This window comes from Phoca vitulina, unplaced genomic scaffold (genome assembly GCF_004348235.1).
Source record: "Phoca vitulina isolate PV1807 unplaced genomic scaffold, GSC_HSeal_1.0 scaffold83, whole genome shotgun sequence".
Classification (NCBI taxonomy): Eukaryota; Metazoa; Chordata; class Mammalia; order Carnivora; family Phocidae; genus Phoca; species Phoca vitulina.
Genome location: NW_022589786.1, coordinates 4,131,584 through 4,148,828, shown reverse-complemented (window position 1 = coordinate 4,148,828; position 17,245 = coordinate 4,131,584). Strand labels below are relative to the sequence as shown.

General features: G+C 46.8%; 1 protein-coding gene across 1 annotated transcript; it reads right to left on the bottom strand.

The window, feature by feature from the left end:
* Window positions 1-271: 271 nt before the first annotated feature.
* On the bottom strand, window positions 272-13,582 carry GM2A (GM2 ganglioside activator). Its single transcript, XM_032395297.1, has 4 exons — window positions 13,260-13,582; window positions 7,890-8,042; window positions 2,294-2,476; window positions 272-1,940 (listed from the first exon to the last, which is right to left on the bottom strand). The coding sequence occupies exons 1-4, from the start codon at window positions 13,347-13,349 to the stop codon at window positions 1,785-1,787; spliced, it is 582 nt and encodes a 193-aa protein (XP_032251188.1). The 5' UTR covers window positions 13,350-13,582; the 3' UTR covers window positions 272-1,784.
* Between the last annotated feature and the right edge of the window lie 3,663 nt (window positions 13,583-17,245).

Sequence of the window (17,245 nt, the reverse complement as noted above, 5' to 3'; positions counted from 1 at the left end):
TCAGGTCAAAAAAGCCAAAAGGGGAAAAGGCTGGCGTGGTCACAGAGCAATAGGAAAGCAAAAAAGCAAACCAAGGACACTGTATGGCGATGAGGCCGAATGAAGCAGGGATAACAAGCAGCTCACAAGGCGGAAACAGAGGGACAGTCCCTGGAATCACCTCGGCTCATCTGTGCCACCCACAACAAAACTTTCCAGCAGGAACAGCCCACCATGAACAAGCTCCAAAAACCCCAAGATGGACAAATATGCAGCCAAGACAAAGGAGGAATTCTCAGCAAGTCAAAAAGCTTTATTGCCATTCCAGGCTTCAAATGAGCCCAGAAACTGGGGGCAATCCATGGGTCAGTAGGCTGTCACGGAGGATGGGATGATGGACAAACCCAGGTACCTGATGTGAGTCCACCCCTCTTCGTGGGATCCTTGCTCCACAGAGGAGCTGCTGGTGGATTCCAACTCTTCAGTGTTTGCCCCATTCACCCCAACAACACTCTTAGGCTGGGGCAGGCAGCCTCGTGATCCCTGCAGCTCACATCTCTGAGAGGCTGCCTCCCCCCCCTCGAGCCCTGGAAGAGCCTGCTCCGTGGGTCAGATACTATGGATTTGGCCCTAGGGAGGGAGAAACGGCACTGGAGGAGTTGTCTCAAGACCAAAAGGACAAGGAATGCATGTTCTTACGTCAGAGGTCGCAAACTGGCCACATTGGGCCAGATTTCCCCACTGACAAGTCTGTTTGGCCCTTTTGGCCTGCACAGTGTTTTAAAAAATAATTAGTTGCCAATATTTAAAAACTATAAGATTTCATATAAAAGTCTGGATTTCCAATGAAAAACAATGGAGACTGTTTGGTAATATTGGGCCCACAACATTCTCACGTGGCACCAACTGCCAGAGCACTACAGCAGGTGCCCCCAAGGGCTGAACGCACCTCTCTAACTCAGTTCAGGCCCCATCTTCCCTGCTAATATTACCAAGCTCAAGCCTGGACATCAGCTGCCTTGTAACAGTGGATATGAGCTGCTATACAAAGGGGGAAAAAAAAGACACACCTGGAAGCAATAGGTTCCTTGTGGTCATCCTCACTCGTTTGGGTCTTGTGCTTGGCCCAGAAGGCGCCTGAGTTTGTAAACTACCTTAAATACATAGAGCATTCTTAAATAACCTCTCCTAGTGAAGCCCTCCACCACATGCCCTACCTCCCCAGGATACGCTAGGCCCCACTGTTCATGGGGCAAATCTAGAAAAGAATACTGAATTAATCATAGAAGTTAATGGAGGAATAGACTAAGATGAACTACTTCAGTCCCTTCATCGTAAGAGGGGCCTGGAGTAAAACGAAAACTATTAATACTCTCATTCTGCTTTTAAGTCAGTGACCAAAAAAAAATTTTTTTTTAAGAAAATCATGAAGGTACTTCAGGAAACCAAGATTGGGTCAGTCTGAACTTGGGGTCACAAAATATATTCGTCCCATTCCTTGATTATTTAGAAAATGAGTTAAGCTCTTAGAGAGAAAATCACAGGTTTGACGAGGAAAATGAAGCAGCCGGGCTGGCAGGTGTTGTGGGCTATCAAGAACTGCCAAGCTCCTCCCTAGGTTAGGGCTGCTTGCCCATGCCTAAAACGTAGGTGGCACAAAAGGATTTTCAGTGAGGGAAGTGGCATCATTGTAGAAAGGAGCTTGAAGGGGGACAGAGAGTCAGAATTTGACCTTGGCAAATGCAAGACAGAAGAAGAGGGACATCTTCCTCATACCCCTTCACTCTGCTGTGGCTGGCGCCACATTATTTGCCCTTCAGAGAGGCAGAGACCTTGATACAGCCCAGGCGTTTCCCACCACTGCTGAGGATGCTCTTGATGCGGTAGGACCCAGAGCTGAGCCAGCTGGGCAGCTCCGTGCCGGGCAGCGTGAACTCAGTCTTGGGCAGTGAATAGATGCCCTGTGGGAAAACCAATGGATCACAGTCAGTGGGACCCTACTGATGGGACTCTCCTGGAACTCTCCTGTAAGACTGCAGTCATGAACTGCCCCTCCTCCCACTCTCCCGAGAGCCACGTGAGATTAGAGATCGCCGGAGGTCTACAGAGCATGGAATGTTACAGCTCACGGGCACTGGAGGGCACACTGCAGTTCAAGTCTCCCAATTCACAGATGGATAAACCAAGGCCCTCCAAACATAAGCAATTTGGGATAGATCACACCAATTTACAGCCACAGACATCCAGATCTGCAGAAGGAGAATGCAAGACCCCTGTCTTTACTCCAGTCACTCCTTCCCTACTAAGTACTTACTACTTTGATGGGACAGTGGCAGGGAAGCCCATAGGTGTGCAGGGGCTCTGGGCAGGGCTGTCCAGGGGGAATTAAAGCACCAAGTATTTGGCAGAAGTCTTCATAGGTGCAGCTACCAATTTGTTCCACACATGGGACTTTCACCCAGAAGCTGGCCACTTCCTTCTCCACAGTTAATTCCAGCTGGTGAGAAAGAGTTTGACACAGTATGAATTCCAAGGCAAACATGCCAGACCCTCTACATCTCCAAAAGGTCAGCATTTTATTTTAATCACAGAATTTTTCATCAGATGGGGTCTTGGAGATACTCTGATCCAGAAGAGACAATATTGTGGCACATACCGCACTGGTACCTTTTCCTGTGCCCATGGCAGGTATTAGTCATTGCTGTGATTTTCTTCCCCCCTTCACTGAACCACAGTCTTAGAATTCTTTAGGTAGTCACTACCATCATCGGTGGAAGCTAACACTGGATTTGAAATGCACTTGTCTAACTGCTAACTGGCTAACTAGCATCACTTCCTAGACTTCCCTTCTCAGTCCAATCTTGGCTTCAGAGCCCTTGTCTGTGTAGGACCTCAGCTACTGCCAGCCAATTGGAGCAGAAACCCATTTTCTATCCTTGGATCAAATTTCCTGTGTATAGCCATCAAACACAGAATTTATTTTTTTAAAAGATTTTTTAATTTATTTACTTGAGAGACAGTGAGAACAAGAGAGATCACAGAGAGAGAGGGAGCAGGAGACTCCCCACTGAGCAGGGAGCCTGATGTGGGGACTCGATCCCAGGACCCTGAGATCACGACCTGAGCCAAAGGCAGATGCTTAACCGACTAAGCCACCCAGGTGCCCCAAGACAGAATTTAAAACAACAGGAATTTATAGGGAGGTCACTTTGGGATTGATATAAAGCAAGATCTTCTTAACCATCATAGCTAGGTTACAACAGAAGAACTACCCCAAAAAGTGGTGGGCTCCCTGGACTCAGCTGGGGAAGCCACTGAAGGAGCTCTACATCCAGAGAGAAGCTGGACGAGAAGATCTATGATGTGCTTCACGCCTCCCGCTGCCATGATGCTATTCCTGTTCTAGAGGTTGCAGCTGACCCAGAAGTGGCCAGGATCTCAAGGGGGACGGTCCCAGCTGTGCCTGGTGTGTGCCCCGCATTCACTAAGTGAGTTGTCTCTCTTGACCATGTTCGTGCCCTCAACCCCCCAAAATGTATCAAGGGAAAACAGCAGGAGGACGTTAGCTCACTGGAGCATCTGATTCCTTGTGGGTGTTATGGCGGGAAACCACAATTTTAAGACCCCTTTCGGTTCTGACATCCTAGCAATTCCATGTTTCCCAGCCTCCAGGCTCACTTGATTTAGGACTCTTGTGTTTAAGAGACAAATCCTGGATGGGCGCTTATTCCCCCCAGAGCCTGCTGGGGGGCTGCTTGGGCTGGCTCCCCAGGTTGTGGACTCAGTCTTCCAACCGCCCTAGATGTCAGGATCCAGGCCCAGGAGGAAGGGAGACATCAGTGTACTCTGGATCCTGAGTGGACAAACTCAAACTGCCTCCCTTGCTGACCTCATCCCGCTCTGCTGACACACACAGTATCCCCCACCCCCACCCCCACTCACACACAGTCCCCTCCCAGTCCTCCTCTCTGCTCTCCTGCCAAGCCTGCTCCAGGCCCTTTGCCTAGGAAGAGTCACAGGGCCTGGATTGGAAAGCTATTCCTGACAGTTCCTAGTATTGTGCCCTTGCCTGGAGCTACTTCTCTCAGTTTCCATTCCCTTATCTCCAAAAGCAGGATATGCCTACCTCTCTCACAAGATCCTATCAGTGAGATAGTGCCTATAAAACACTTGGCACTGTGCCTGAAATCCAAACATTAACTCCTGCAGGACTATCTGTCCTACCTTCTCCCTCAGCCAATACCGTCTCCCCTCCCCTTGTTTCACCAGTATCCCCAGGAAAACGGTTGAGTCGGTTATGCCCTGAGCAGAAACACCCAGATGAGGGGACCAGTGGGGGCCAAGTCCTGTCTGGGGTCCGTCCATCAGGCTGGAAGCCTGTGGGGCTGTATCTACCAGAAGGAGCCATGCCTCCCCCACCCAGGACAAGCACAGCATCAGAGGTGCTCAGTGGGGGTGCACAGAGCATAAGGCAACAGGCACTTTTGAGGTAGCAGCCGTGCCTACCATTCGGGGACTGCAAACTATGGCTCTTTTCCCAGCCTTTGTTCTCAACCTACTTGCTCCTATGGCTCAGGAAAGCAAACAAGGCTGGATAATAAGGTACCGTCCATCTCTCTAGCCCAAGACTTCGGGGCAGTTAGGTAGCTCGATTTAAATAAAATTCTGTCACGGGACCTATCCCGACAGCAAGACAGAGGCACTGAGAGGTAATCAAGGCAGGAGCCCTGCACCTGCCAGGGCCTGTAAGCAAGTCCCTTTCTCATCAGTTCTCCGCTCCTCCACCCTGACAATGGAATATTTGGATCTCATGATCTCAAAGACACCTACCTGTTCTGACATTCTAGCAGTAAAAATTTCTTACAGGTTGTTTCTTACAGGTTGAAATGATTTCTCTTGGCCTCTCCCACACGGAGAGGCACACAAAGGCTCTAGATAAAGATACACTAATAGCAACTGAAGGGGAGCCATGTGATGCATTGGGAAGGGGGATGTTATAAAGGTCACAAGCCTCAGGCAGGGGCACTGCAGGTACATGATTTTAGGGGGGAAAGAAGGCCAAACCATCAGGCCTGAAAGCCATGTCTAAAAGCCCCAAATAAGCGTATATGCCAAATAAAGCAGCAATTTGATTCCTGAGAATGGGAAAACCAGGGTCCCAGAGGCTGGAACTTGAGAGAGGGCCCACAGAAGGGAGTTATAAATTATGCCGAATCCTATGAAGCAAGTCAAAAGAGGAAAAGGGAGCTCCTGGGTAGCCCCTGTCTTGCCCATGGCACATGGAATCTGGGGCATCCAGCTTCTCAGCATTGCAGCTGGGGTTAAATCCATCCAAGTCCGAGATGAGACTCTGGATTAAAAAAATTCCACTTCAGCAAGGTCAGAGGAAGAGAGGATGGGTTGGCTCTCCAGTGGCCTGGACACTTACTCTCCCCTCTGGGCCTCAGTAACAAGAGGTGGAACCATTGAGGCCTCCAGGCTCATACGGGGCTGGAGTCGGTACTGTCCCAAGGGGGTCTCTGCTGAGCAAGGGAGAGTTCTGGAGCACTCTCCTACAAACACACCCAGCACTAAGTCCACCTCCCTGCCTGAAAGAGTTCAGGAAGAGGGAACTACACAACATAAGGACACCCGGCCTTGAATGTACTAATAACCTGTGACCTGGGGCAGGTTGCACCCTTCTATGAGCTTCAGTGTCCCTTATCTGTAAAATGAGGTTAATCATTGTTTCTCCTACACAAGTGTTCAGAGGCTTTCATTTAATGGCTAATATGCACATTACCTGAAAAGTAAAAGAACTAAACCAAAAATATAGAGGAGAAAGGTAGGGGGAAGGGGAGGGGCAGAGGGAATCTGAGCAGTTTTTAAAAAGTGCAATGGCCAAATTTATGACAGGTAATTAAGTAATAGGACAGGGGGGTGTCCTTAATGGCCTTCAAAGAAGCCAAGAAAAGCAGGCTGGGGGCAGAAGGAGATCGCCAGTTTTTTCCTTCCAAGTCAGACACACAGTGTCATGGAAAAGCCAGCGTTTTACGTAACAGTGGCAGGAGAGCACCTGCCAGAGAGCCCTGCACCCCAGACTCAGCAGAAGGAGCAGGGAAATGGCATTTGTGTGACCCTACTAGATTATCAGCTGAAGTTTGGCTAAAGAAAATGCAATGATCTCGCCCGGAGAAGATCTGGAAGGAGGTACCGAGGAAGGCAGGCCCGAGAGTGGTCCACACACATCCGGGGCTTCTGTCCGGGTCCCAGGGGCGGCAGGAAAAGACTGACACTAACTGAACTATTAACAAGAGTTAACATGTTCTGAGCAGGTCTTGTGGGCCAGGTCCTGTACAAAGCACTCTCCACATTATTAACCCAGTAATTGTCCACCAGCAACCTATGAGGTAGAGGCTGTAATTCGGCCAGGCTGAAGGGTAGTTACAGGGATAGATTCCAAATCAGAAACCTTTTAAAGAATCAGAATAAAACTGGTGCCAGAATAGATCTGCATCGGGACAAGCTGAAGGGCATGTAAGAATATGCTATAAAGGCAGCAATTCAAAGTAGTGAGAAGAAGTACAGTGTGTATGGTGTTACAATAGACATATGAAAAGCCTTTATTGTTCTGTTGAAAAGCATGTAAATAGCCACCCCAAAAGAGGAAAACAGACATGATCAAACTGGCCAATCCCAAAGTATATACAAAAGGCAACAAAATTAATGAAAAGACATCAAACCTCACTAGGGATGACATAAAATAGTGGAAAACATTATTGGAAAATGCTCAGAATCATCAAATGTGTGAAAAAAGCAAATCTGTTGCTGGCACATCTGTTGGAGAGGATACATGGGTTCAAATATCTGGAGGCACTCTGGCAATCTGTATCTAAAGATCTAAAAAGGCTGTGACTAGATAATCAGAGAAGGACAAAAAGATACATTACAAGGATAATTTTAGCAAAGGTGTTTCTAACAGCCAAAAAATAAAGCCAAACAGACAAAAAACTACCACAGAAACAAACTAAATGTCTGGCAGTAGATTTGTTAAGTGCACCAGGACAGATCTACAACAGAATATTTCTGCCATTAAAAAGAATCAGGTAGGGGCGCCTGGGTGGCTCAGTCATTAAGCGTCTGCCTTCGGCTCAGGTCATGATCCCAGGGTCCCGGGATCGAGTCCCATGTCCGGCTCTCTGCTCAGCGGGGAGCCTGCTTCTCCCTCTCCCTCTGCTGCTCCCCCTGCCTATGCTCTCTCTGTCAAATAAATAAATGAAATCTTAAAAAAAAAAAAAAATTAGGTAGATTGCTGCCAAATGCGATAGAACGAGGTACAGAGCCTATAAGATGATGCCAAAAAAAAGCAAGTTTAATAGCACATGCCATAAAAACCCACTAGTGTAAATGTACATATATTTACAAATGTAGAAAACATTCTGACAATTATGTAAATAGCTAACAATGACTATCTCCTGAAGAGTCACATTGCAGGACATTTACAAGGAGCACTGCTTTTTTTTTCATACCTATCCATTCAAAATTAATATGTGTGTTATATGTGATTGCATGGGGGACAGTTCCAAAGCCTCGCCTACCAAATGTTAAAAGTGCTTACCCCTTATCACTGGGTAGTGAGATTTCAGATGATATATTTCTCCCCCCCCTTTTGACAATTTGTGATTTCTAAAATGACTACATGGTATTTACTAAGTGATGTGTCTGTTTTATAATTAACAACAGCACCACAACAACACTGCCCAACTGGAGCTGTTAGACAGTTGACGAATCTATGCATCCTTTGCCGCTCTGGGAAATCCAGGATTGCAAAATCACTCACAGGCTGAACATACATCCCTCAGGGCCCCTGCCAGCTGGCCCCGGCACCTTCCCTCCAGCACCTCCCCAACCCTACCCATGCCCAGGCTCACCTTCTGAGGACTACTGAGGGGGACACCGATCTGGACCTCGGCGCTGATAGTCATGTTCCCAGGAAAGGCAATGGGGTCAGGTTTCAGAGTCAGGCTTTTGAGCACCACAGGGTCCTTCTCGTCATCGCAGTTCTCCCAGTAAAAGCTACCCAGCTGGGACGGCCAAGGAAAAATCCGGCAGAAAGAAAAGAAACATTGACAAAAGGAACCCTCACAGGTCAGAAGCACCAACAGAACAGGCTACTGATGGTGTGACATTGGGCGAGGTACCTCCTCCCCTCCCCTGAGCTTTATCTGCAACTCTGTATCTGGAAGCCCGGGATAACACTTATGGTACCCATTTCCTAGATAGTACTATACTAAAAGCCTCCAAAGACATAATCTCCCAAAAGTGTGCTGTAAACTATAGAGCACAATATACCAGACCTTGAGCTTCAAAACAGGTGACTAACCACATCGCCCTTGGTAGGTACCTTCTCTGATCTCCCACCCCCGGCCCCCTCCCTCTCTCTAGCCAGTCCTGGTATCTCCTTAGAGGGAAGCTCCTGGAGGATTCACCTTTGCAGCCCCATGCCCAGGACCTTATTCATGCCACACCTCATGCCCAATCCAGGGCCAGGAATAAAAGGAAACTTAACACAGTGGGAAACCCCACCCTCAAGGGGTATGCAATCAGCCTGGGGAGGGAATAGGACACATGTCGAGAGACCCCCAGTGGGGCACTTGTTGATGAACCCCAGTGAACAAGCTTCCCCAATCCAAACCAGTGCTTCCTGCCTCCCATCCCATTGCCCATGCCCTGCCCCATCTGAATCATCACCTTCCTCACCTCTGCTGAGCTACTTCCTCTTCTTCCTCCACATCCCCCAGAGGTCTCCGGATTCCACCATCCCCCCTCTGGCTACACAAGACCACTGACTCCCCATTCCCACAGAACCCTGCCTACTTGTCTATGTCTATGTACCGTGCAGACTCTGCCCACCCACTCACCCCTTTCCCAGCCCCCTGAAGGCCATCTAAGACACATTTTAGGCACTCCCACCATGCACACCCCATCTTAGAAGGAAAACCGGCCAGCCCCACATCCCCAGGCTGACCCCATCATCAACACAGCCAACTGGCTGAAAGGAAACACGTTACCCAAGCTAGGCTGACAGATTCTCTCTGCCTCTGGGAAATGGAGGTTGAGGCAAAAATCACTTAGAGAACTTTGTGCTGTCATTGGGTCATAACCTTTGGGATGAGGCCAGAACACCTAGACCTGAGACTCACGACCAAGCCGAAGTTTGGGAAGAGACAAGAACTAAGAGCTCTGCTGGTCTCTGGAAGAGAGAACAGAAATGTCCCCTCCCCACCCCCACCCCTGTCTAAATAGGCAGTACGGGGTAGCAGTGAAAGGCATGACTCTGAGACAGATATGGGGTAAAGCAGAGCTTTAGTCAACAAGCGTGGCTCAGCCACCTTATCACATGATTCTGTAGGCCAGTTTCCCCTTTGGCACCCCAATTTCCACATCTTTGGAGTGAAGGCTTTATACTTTCCTCTTAGGGTGATTGTGAGGATGAGAGCGTGCATGAGAGCGTGCAGGCTCCTAAAACAATGCCAGGCCCAAAGAATGGGCTGGCTCACAGAATGAAAGCCACTATATGGCCCAGCCTCCACTTCCTGCCATTAGCTCCAGTATACCTGGAGTAAACTTCCCTTTACTTGAGCTTCTTAGAATGGGTTTCTGTCCCTTGGAATGAAATGTCATGCCATGAGTAAGAAAAACAGAATAGGGTCTGATTCATGCCCGCATGCCCCACAGCCCCTTACACAGGGTAGGTACCAATAAATGTTTCCTTCAGTATTCATCCCACAAATATTTAGGGAGCAATGATCACGGGCCCTGGGCTAAGTCTGTGTTAACAGTGGTAAACAATTTGAAATGTTCTTGCCCTGCCTTGAGGAGCTTAGAGTCTAATGCCAATAAATATTACCCACCATGATTTCTGAGTGCCAGAAAAGAAATGCACAGAGGTCATGTTGAGAGTAATAAAGGGCTTACTTAAATAAGGTGGTAAGGAAATGATACTTAAGCTGGACTTCTGCAGGATGAGGAGTCAGCCATGTAAGTACAGAGAGAAAGAATGTTCTCTCTAGGCAGACAACATGGGCGAAGGCCCTGTGGTAAGAAGCTTAGCCGGTCTGGGCACTACAAGAAGGCTACTGGGCTAGGTGTAGCAGATGACTGACACGGATGAGGCTGGAGGGGTGGCAAGGTCATTTAATGTATGACCTCATAGGTCACAATTGGGACCCTGGATTTACTATAATGCAATGGAATCCCACTGCAAGAGAGTGCCACGCTCTGGTTTATGGTTGAGAATGGATTGGAGAGGGACAAGTCTGGAAGGGGGAGACCAGTTCGGAGGCCACTGTCAAATGAAAGAAGGCCTGGACTTAAGAGCTGGGCTGGAGGGTCGGTAGGAGGACTAGCCATTTTCTGGGGCTGCTTTCACAGATTGTAAGGCAACCTGTTTCACATCGAGGACTCATTCCAGGCTGGGGCAGGTATCCCGAGTGTCCTGTTGGAGATGAAGAATTCCCTCCCTTCTCCTAAGCTCCTTTCCTTCAGGCCCTGGGGGAGGCATAACAATGCGGTTTCCCAGTGCCCGACTAGAGGTTTCTGTGGCAATGATTTCTACAGCTGGGTCCAGCCTCGTCTGGAAACAGAGGCATGAAGGATTAGCAATGCCCACTGCGGGCCAGACCTGGCACAGGAGTTCCTCTTATCTGTGCAGGATACGTCCCAAGACCCCCAGTGGATGCCTAAAACCAGAGATAGCACTGAACCCTATATATTCTATGGTTTCTTTTTCTATGCATACTTCTTTTATCCTTACCTATGATCAAGTTTAATTTATAAATTGGGCACAGTAAGAGATTAACAACCATAACTAATACAAAATAGAACAATTATAATGTACTATAATAAAAGTTTTGTGAATGTGGCCTCTCTCTCTCAAAATATCTTACTATACTGCACTCACCCTTTTTCTTGTTGATGATGTAAGTCGAGACAGTGCCTGTCTGATGAAGTAAGGAAGGGGGATGATGCAGGCATTGTGATAGAATATTAGGCTACTATTAACCTTCCGATGATGTCAGAAGGAAGATCATCTGCTTCCAGACTGGGCTCATGCCACAGAGAGCAAAACCACGGATAAGGGGGAGACCACTGTATTTACCATCCCCAATAGAGGCCAACACGTGGGAAGATGCAACATAGGGCAGAGGGGAAAAGCACAGCTCTGGAGGCAAAAATATGGGTATACATCACAGACCTGGGTTCCAATCACACCTCAGCCACTCGTACCAGCTGAGACCATGGGTGAAGTTACCCTCTTGAGGTTCAGTTTCCTCATCTATTAAATGGGCACAATTATATCTTCTCACAGGGCTACTGGGAAAAAGAGAAGTCTGTACAGAAAATACAGGTCATCACTCCTCAAGACTGTCAAACCATGAAAACACAAGACTGGGAAGCTGTCACAGACCAGAGGAGGCTGGGGAGACCTGATGACAAATGCACTGTGGTGCCCTGGACTGGATCCTGGAACAGAAAGAGGACATTCGTGGGAAAACTGGTAAAATCCAAATAAAATTTAGAGTTTAGTTCATGGTGATGAACCAATGTTAGTTTCTCAGTTTGGACAAACACACAATGGTAATAGAAGATGTTAACATTAGGGGAAACGGGGTGAGGAGTATATGAGAATTCTATACTATCTCTGCAACTTTCCTGTAAATCTAAAATTATTCCCCCAGGGACGCCTGGGTGGCTTGGTTGGTTAAGCATCTGCCTTCAGCTCAGGTCATGATCTTAGGGTCCTGAGATCGAGTCCTGCATTGGGCTCCTTGCTCAGCGGGGAGTCTGCTTCTTCCTCTGCCTGACACTCCCCTTGCTTGTGCTCTCTCTCTTGTTCTCTCTCTGACAAATAAATAAATAAAATCTTTAAAAAAAATAAAAGTATTCCCCCAAGAAAGCTTATTAGAAGAAAAAGCACACAGCTCAGCACATAGCTCAGAGTATGTGCACAATAAATGACAGTCATTATACAGTGTCACAGAGCCTATTAAGCACTTACTGTATGCGTAGCACAGGATTAGACATTCTCCCCGCTGTCTAATGCTGGCCACAGCCCGGTGACACGAGACTGGTTAATGCTAGAAAAGGAAATAAAACTCAAGTTTCTAGATGCTTAAATGCTCACTATCGCCCCACTGCCTTTATCTGGACCAGGGTCTCAGGCACAGGGCTCTGAATAACCATGAGCCCAGAAAAAACAAAGTACCTCTTGCTGTACAATGGTAGGTGCGCCTGTATTCTCTAGGGGCCTGAGCGAGGTGGGTGAACTCCATGATGTCTCAGGGCCTCCCCAAAACTGCTGATCTATCTAAAGCCTTCTGGTCTGGGAGGGCATCCACGGCCAAGACATATAAGAGAATGGGGATGTAGGGCAAGTTGGAGCTCTAGCCAGACTCCACCTCACAGTGGTCAGCCTGGAGCCAGGAGAGACATTCTCAACCTGCCTTTCTCAGCCCAGTGACACGAGACTGGTTAATGCTAGAAAAGGAAATACAACTCAAATTTCCAGATGCTTCTGATGCCCATATGCATCTGAGAAAGGCAGGTTGATATCATCATGCATATTTTACAGATGAGGAGACCATCTGCGTCTTGCCCACAGCTATGCAGCAAAGAGGCAATGGAACCAGGCTTCTTCTGGTCTTAGAATGACAGAACTTCCCTTTTCCAAGGGTCTGGAGCATGGGGTGAGTGAAAAGTGAAGGAGGAAGCTGGAGACTCTTCGTGGCCTGTAACTAGAAGCAGTGGGTCACAGGGCTGGATCTCAATCACCAGAAGAACAAGCCTCTCAAACCCACCCACCCATCAGGACAAGCTGAGCCACAGATCAGTACAGAAGGGGAAGGGATGGGTGCCAGGCCTTTTTATGGGAGGTGGAAGGGGGGGCTGGTAAACAAGGCTGAGTCTCTGGGCCTGGGAGCAGTTCCTTAGCCTTGCAGTTCTGCCAAATTTCACTCAGATGTTCAGAAAGAAGAGGACAAGAGAGTAGAGACCTGAGGGAGATTAACCCTTCCCCAAAAGTCTGGAGCAGACAAGGCCTAATAGCCCACCCTCACTATACTGATGACTTAACGAAACTCAGAGACAGAAAAGGACCCACTCAGAGTCCCACAGTTAGTGACTTTGGGAGGCTCTGTTGAAGAGAAGTAATTCTAGAAAGCGGAGTAGCCACCCCCATAATCCCACCCCAACTGGGCCGGCAAACTGGAAGCAGCCACCGAAAGGAGAGGGGGGCTCACCTGATTCAGATGGACGCGTGCACGGGCCGCAGGGCCGGCGAGGAGCAGGCCCAAGGCCATCAGGAGCGGAGCCTGCATCTTCGGGATCATTTCGAGCAGTGGGTCTGCGCCGGATTACCAGGTCTGTGGCCGCGGCAGCGCCTTTAAATGCTTGCCTACGCCGGTTATGCAAAGCTGGTCATTGCTATGCAAAACAGCGCGGCCACTTCCAGGTTTGCTCCGCCCCGTGGGGGATGTGAGATTTCAAGGCCTGGCGGCGGACAGACCTCTACCGACTCAGCCCGGCTGAGGCTCCGGCTTCAGCCCCTCCCTCTGGCGTAGGCGTCAAGCCCCTCCCTCTGACCGGCGACCGCGGAGCCCGAGGATGAAAGGGGCGGGGCCGAGGGGCGGGGCCGGGGCGCGGGGGCGGGGAGGAGCTGCTGTTTCTAAACCCAGGCAGGCAGTGACCGTTGCTGCCTGAAAAGCGTTTTGGTTTTCAGACCCGGGTGCGTTCTTTGAGCAAATGTCGCGCTCCCTGTTCATAGTACGCTCTCCTGTATCTGTGTTACGAATCACTGTGTCTTTTTAATGATTATAATCATAATTGTAATAACCGAGAGTAAGTGCTTTAATGCATGCTAAGCACTGTTAAACACCTATGAGGGAATCTATTTTTTTTGCCCCTTCTTAACACTGAGGAAAACACACACGGCGAGGTTAGCTTTGCCAAGGTTACAAAGCTTATAGAGCCCGCAGCCAAGATTTTGTTAAGCTATAATGCTTTGTAGTTGAGTTTTGCTTTTTAAAAAAACAATAGGGATATTATTCCTGCCAAATCACCACTAGATTGTAAACCCCGCAAGGGGTGGCACTAACATGTGCTTAGGACCTGACACATAATAAGCAATCAATCTTGGTTGCATAAATGAACGCATGAGTAGAATTTAAAACTTACCTAATCTTTTTTATATATAATTTTTTTAATTTTGGAATTAATTTTAGATTTACAGAAAAATTGCAAAACTAGTACAGAATGCTACCAATTTCCCCATTGTTAACATTAAGATATCAGGGTATTTTTATCAATTGGTGTAATGAGCACTGGGTGTTCTAGGCAACCAAAGAATCACTAAACTCCACTACATGTTAACTAATTGACTTTTTTTTAAAATCTTATTTTAAAAGCATTGTTGTATTTTTTGGGCGCCTGGGTGGTTCAGTTGTTAAGCATCTGCCTTTGGCTCAGGTCATGATCCCAGGGCCCGGGGATCGAGCCTCTCATCGGGCTCCCTACTCTGGGGGGAGCCTGCTTCTCCCTCTCCCACTCCCCTTGCTTGTGTTTCCTGTCTCGCTGTGTATCTCTCTGTCAAATAAATAAAATCTTAAAAAAAAAAAAGCGTTGTTGTATTTTTTTAATTTTTAAACATTTTTTATTTAAATTCTATTAATTAACATAATGTATTATTGGTTTCAGAGGTGCAGGCCTGTGATTCATCAGTCTTACATAATACCCAGTGCTCATTACATCACATGCCCTCCTTAATGTCCACCACTCAGTTACCCCATCCTTACACCCTCCTCCCCTCCAGCAACCCTCTTATGGTTTCTTAGGTTTCTTATGGTTAAGAGTCTCTTATGGTTTGTCTCCCTCTCTGGTTTCGTCTTGTTTTTTTTTTTCCCTCTGTTCCCCTATGATCCCCTGTTTTGTTTCTTGAGTTCTATATATCAGTGATATCATGTGATAATTGTCTTTCTCCGAATGACTTATTTTGCTTAGCACAATACCCTCTAGTTCCATCCATGTCGTTGCAAATGGCAAGATTTCATTTTTTTGATGGCCGAGTAGTAGTCCATTGTATATATATACCATATCTTTTTTATCCATTCATCTGTAGGTGGACATCTGGGCTCTTTCCATAGTTTGGCAATTGTGGACGTTGTTGCTATAAACGTTGGGGTGCACATGCCCCTTCGGATCATTACATTTGTATCTTTGTGGTAAATACCCAGTGGTGCAAATGCTGGGACATAGGGTAGCTCTGTTTTCAACTTTTTGAGGAATCTCCATACTGTTTTCCAGAACGGCTACACCAGCTTGCATTCCCACCTACAGTGTAGGGAAGTTCCCCTTTCTCTGCATCCTCGCCAACATCTGTCATTTCCTGACTTGTTCATTTTAGCCATTCTGACCGGTGTGAGGTGGTATCTCATTGAGGTTTTGATTTGTATTTTCCTGATGCCGAGTGACGGGGAACATTTTTTCATGTGTCTGTTGGCCATTTGTATGTCTTCGTTGCAGAAATGTCTGTTCATGTCTTCTGCCCATTTCTTGATTGGATTATTTGTTCCTTGGGTGTTGAGTTTGATAAGTTCTTTATAGATTTTGGATACTAGCCCTTTATCTGATATGTCATTTGCAAATATATTCTCCCATTCTGTCAGTTGTCTTTTGGTTTTGTTGACTGTTTCCTTTGCTGTGCAAAAGCTTTTTATCTTGATGAAGTCCCAATAGTTCATTTTTACCCTTGCTTCCCTTGCCTTTGGCGATGTGTCCAGGAAGAAGTTGCTGCGGCTGAGGTCAAAGAGGTTGCTGCCTGTGTTCTCTTCAAGGATTTTGACGGATTCCTGTCTCACATTTAGGGTCTTTCATCCATTTTGAGTCTATTTTTGTGTATGGTGTAAGGAAATGATCCAGTTTCATTCTTCTGCTTTTGGCTGTTCAATTTTCCCAACACCATTTGTTGAAGAGACTGTCTTTTTTCCATTGGACATTCTTTCCTGCTTTGTGGAAGATTAGTTGACCATAGAGATGAGAGTCCATTTCTGAGTTCTCTATTCTGTTCCATTGATCTATGTGTCTGTTTTTGTGCCAGTACCGTACTGTCTTAATGATTACAGCTTTGTAATAGAGCTTGAAGTCCAGAATTGTGTTGCCACCATTTTTGGTTTCCTTTTTCAACATTCCTCTGGCTATTTGGGCCTTTTTCTGGTTTTATACAAATTTTAGGATTATTTGTTCCAGCTCTGTGAAAAAAGGTGATGGTATTTTGATAGGGATTGTATTGAATATGTAGATTGCTCTAGGTAGCATAGACATTTTCACAATATTTGTTCTTCCAATCCATGAGCATGGAACGTTTTTCCATTTCTTTGTGTCTTCCTCAGTTTCTTTCATGAGTGTTCTATAGTTTTCTGAGTACAGATCCTTTGCCTCTTTGGTTAGGTTTATTCCTAGGTATCTTATGGTTTTGGATGCAATTGTAAATGGGATCAACTCCTTAATTTCTCTTTCTTCTGTCTCATTGTTAGTTTATAGGAATGCAACTGATTTCTGTGCATTGATTTTATATCCTGCCACTTTGCTGAATTCCTGTATGAGTCCTAGCAATTTTGGGGTGGAGTCTTTTGGGTTTTCCACATAAAGTGTTATGTCATCTGTGAAGAGTGAGAGTTTGACTTCTTTGCCAATTCAGATGTCTTTTATTTCCTTTTGTTGTCTGATTGCTGAGGCTAGGACTTCCAGTACTATGTTGAACAGCAGTGGTGATAGTGGACATCTCTGCCGTGTTCCTGACCTTAGGGGAAAAGCTCTGTTTTTCCCCATTGAGAATGATATTTGCTGTGGGTTTTTCATAGATGGCTTTATGATATTGAGGTATGTTCCCTCTATCCCTACACTGTGAAGAGTTTTAATCAAGAAAGGATGCTGTACTTTGTCAAATGTGTTTTCTGCATCTATTGAGAATATCATATAGTTCTAGTCCTTTCTTTTATTTATGTAGTGCATCACATTGATTGATTTGCGGATGTTGAACCAACCTTGCAGCCCAGGAATAAAACCCACTTGGTCGTGGTGAATAATCCTTTTAATGTACTGTTGGATCCTACTGGCTAGTATCTTGGTGAGAATTTTTGCATCCATGTTCATCAGGGCTATTGGTCTGTAATACTCCTTTTTGGTGGGGTCTTTGTCTGGTTTTGGAATCAACGTAATGCTGGCCTCATAG

Bases quoted from the DNA above. Each gene is read 5' to 3' on its own strand.
- GM2A (XM_032395297.1), bottom strand. From the start codon at position 13,349: ATGATCCCGAAGATGCAGGCTCCGCTCCTGATGGCCTTGGGCCTGCTC. The intron at 8,043-13,259 runs GTGAGCCCCCCT...TGGCCGTCCCAG, and splicing joins CACGCGTCCATCTGAATCAG to CTGGGTAGCTTTTACTGGGA. The intron at 1,941-2,293 runs GTAAGTACTTAG...GTTTTCCCACAG, and splicing joins GCCACTGTCCCATCAAAGTA to GGCATCTATTCACTGCCCAA.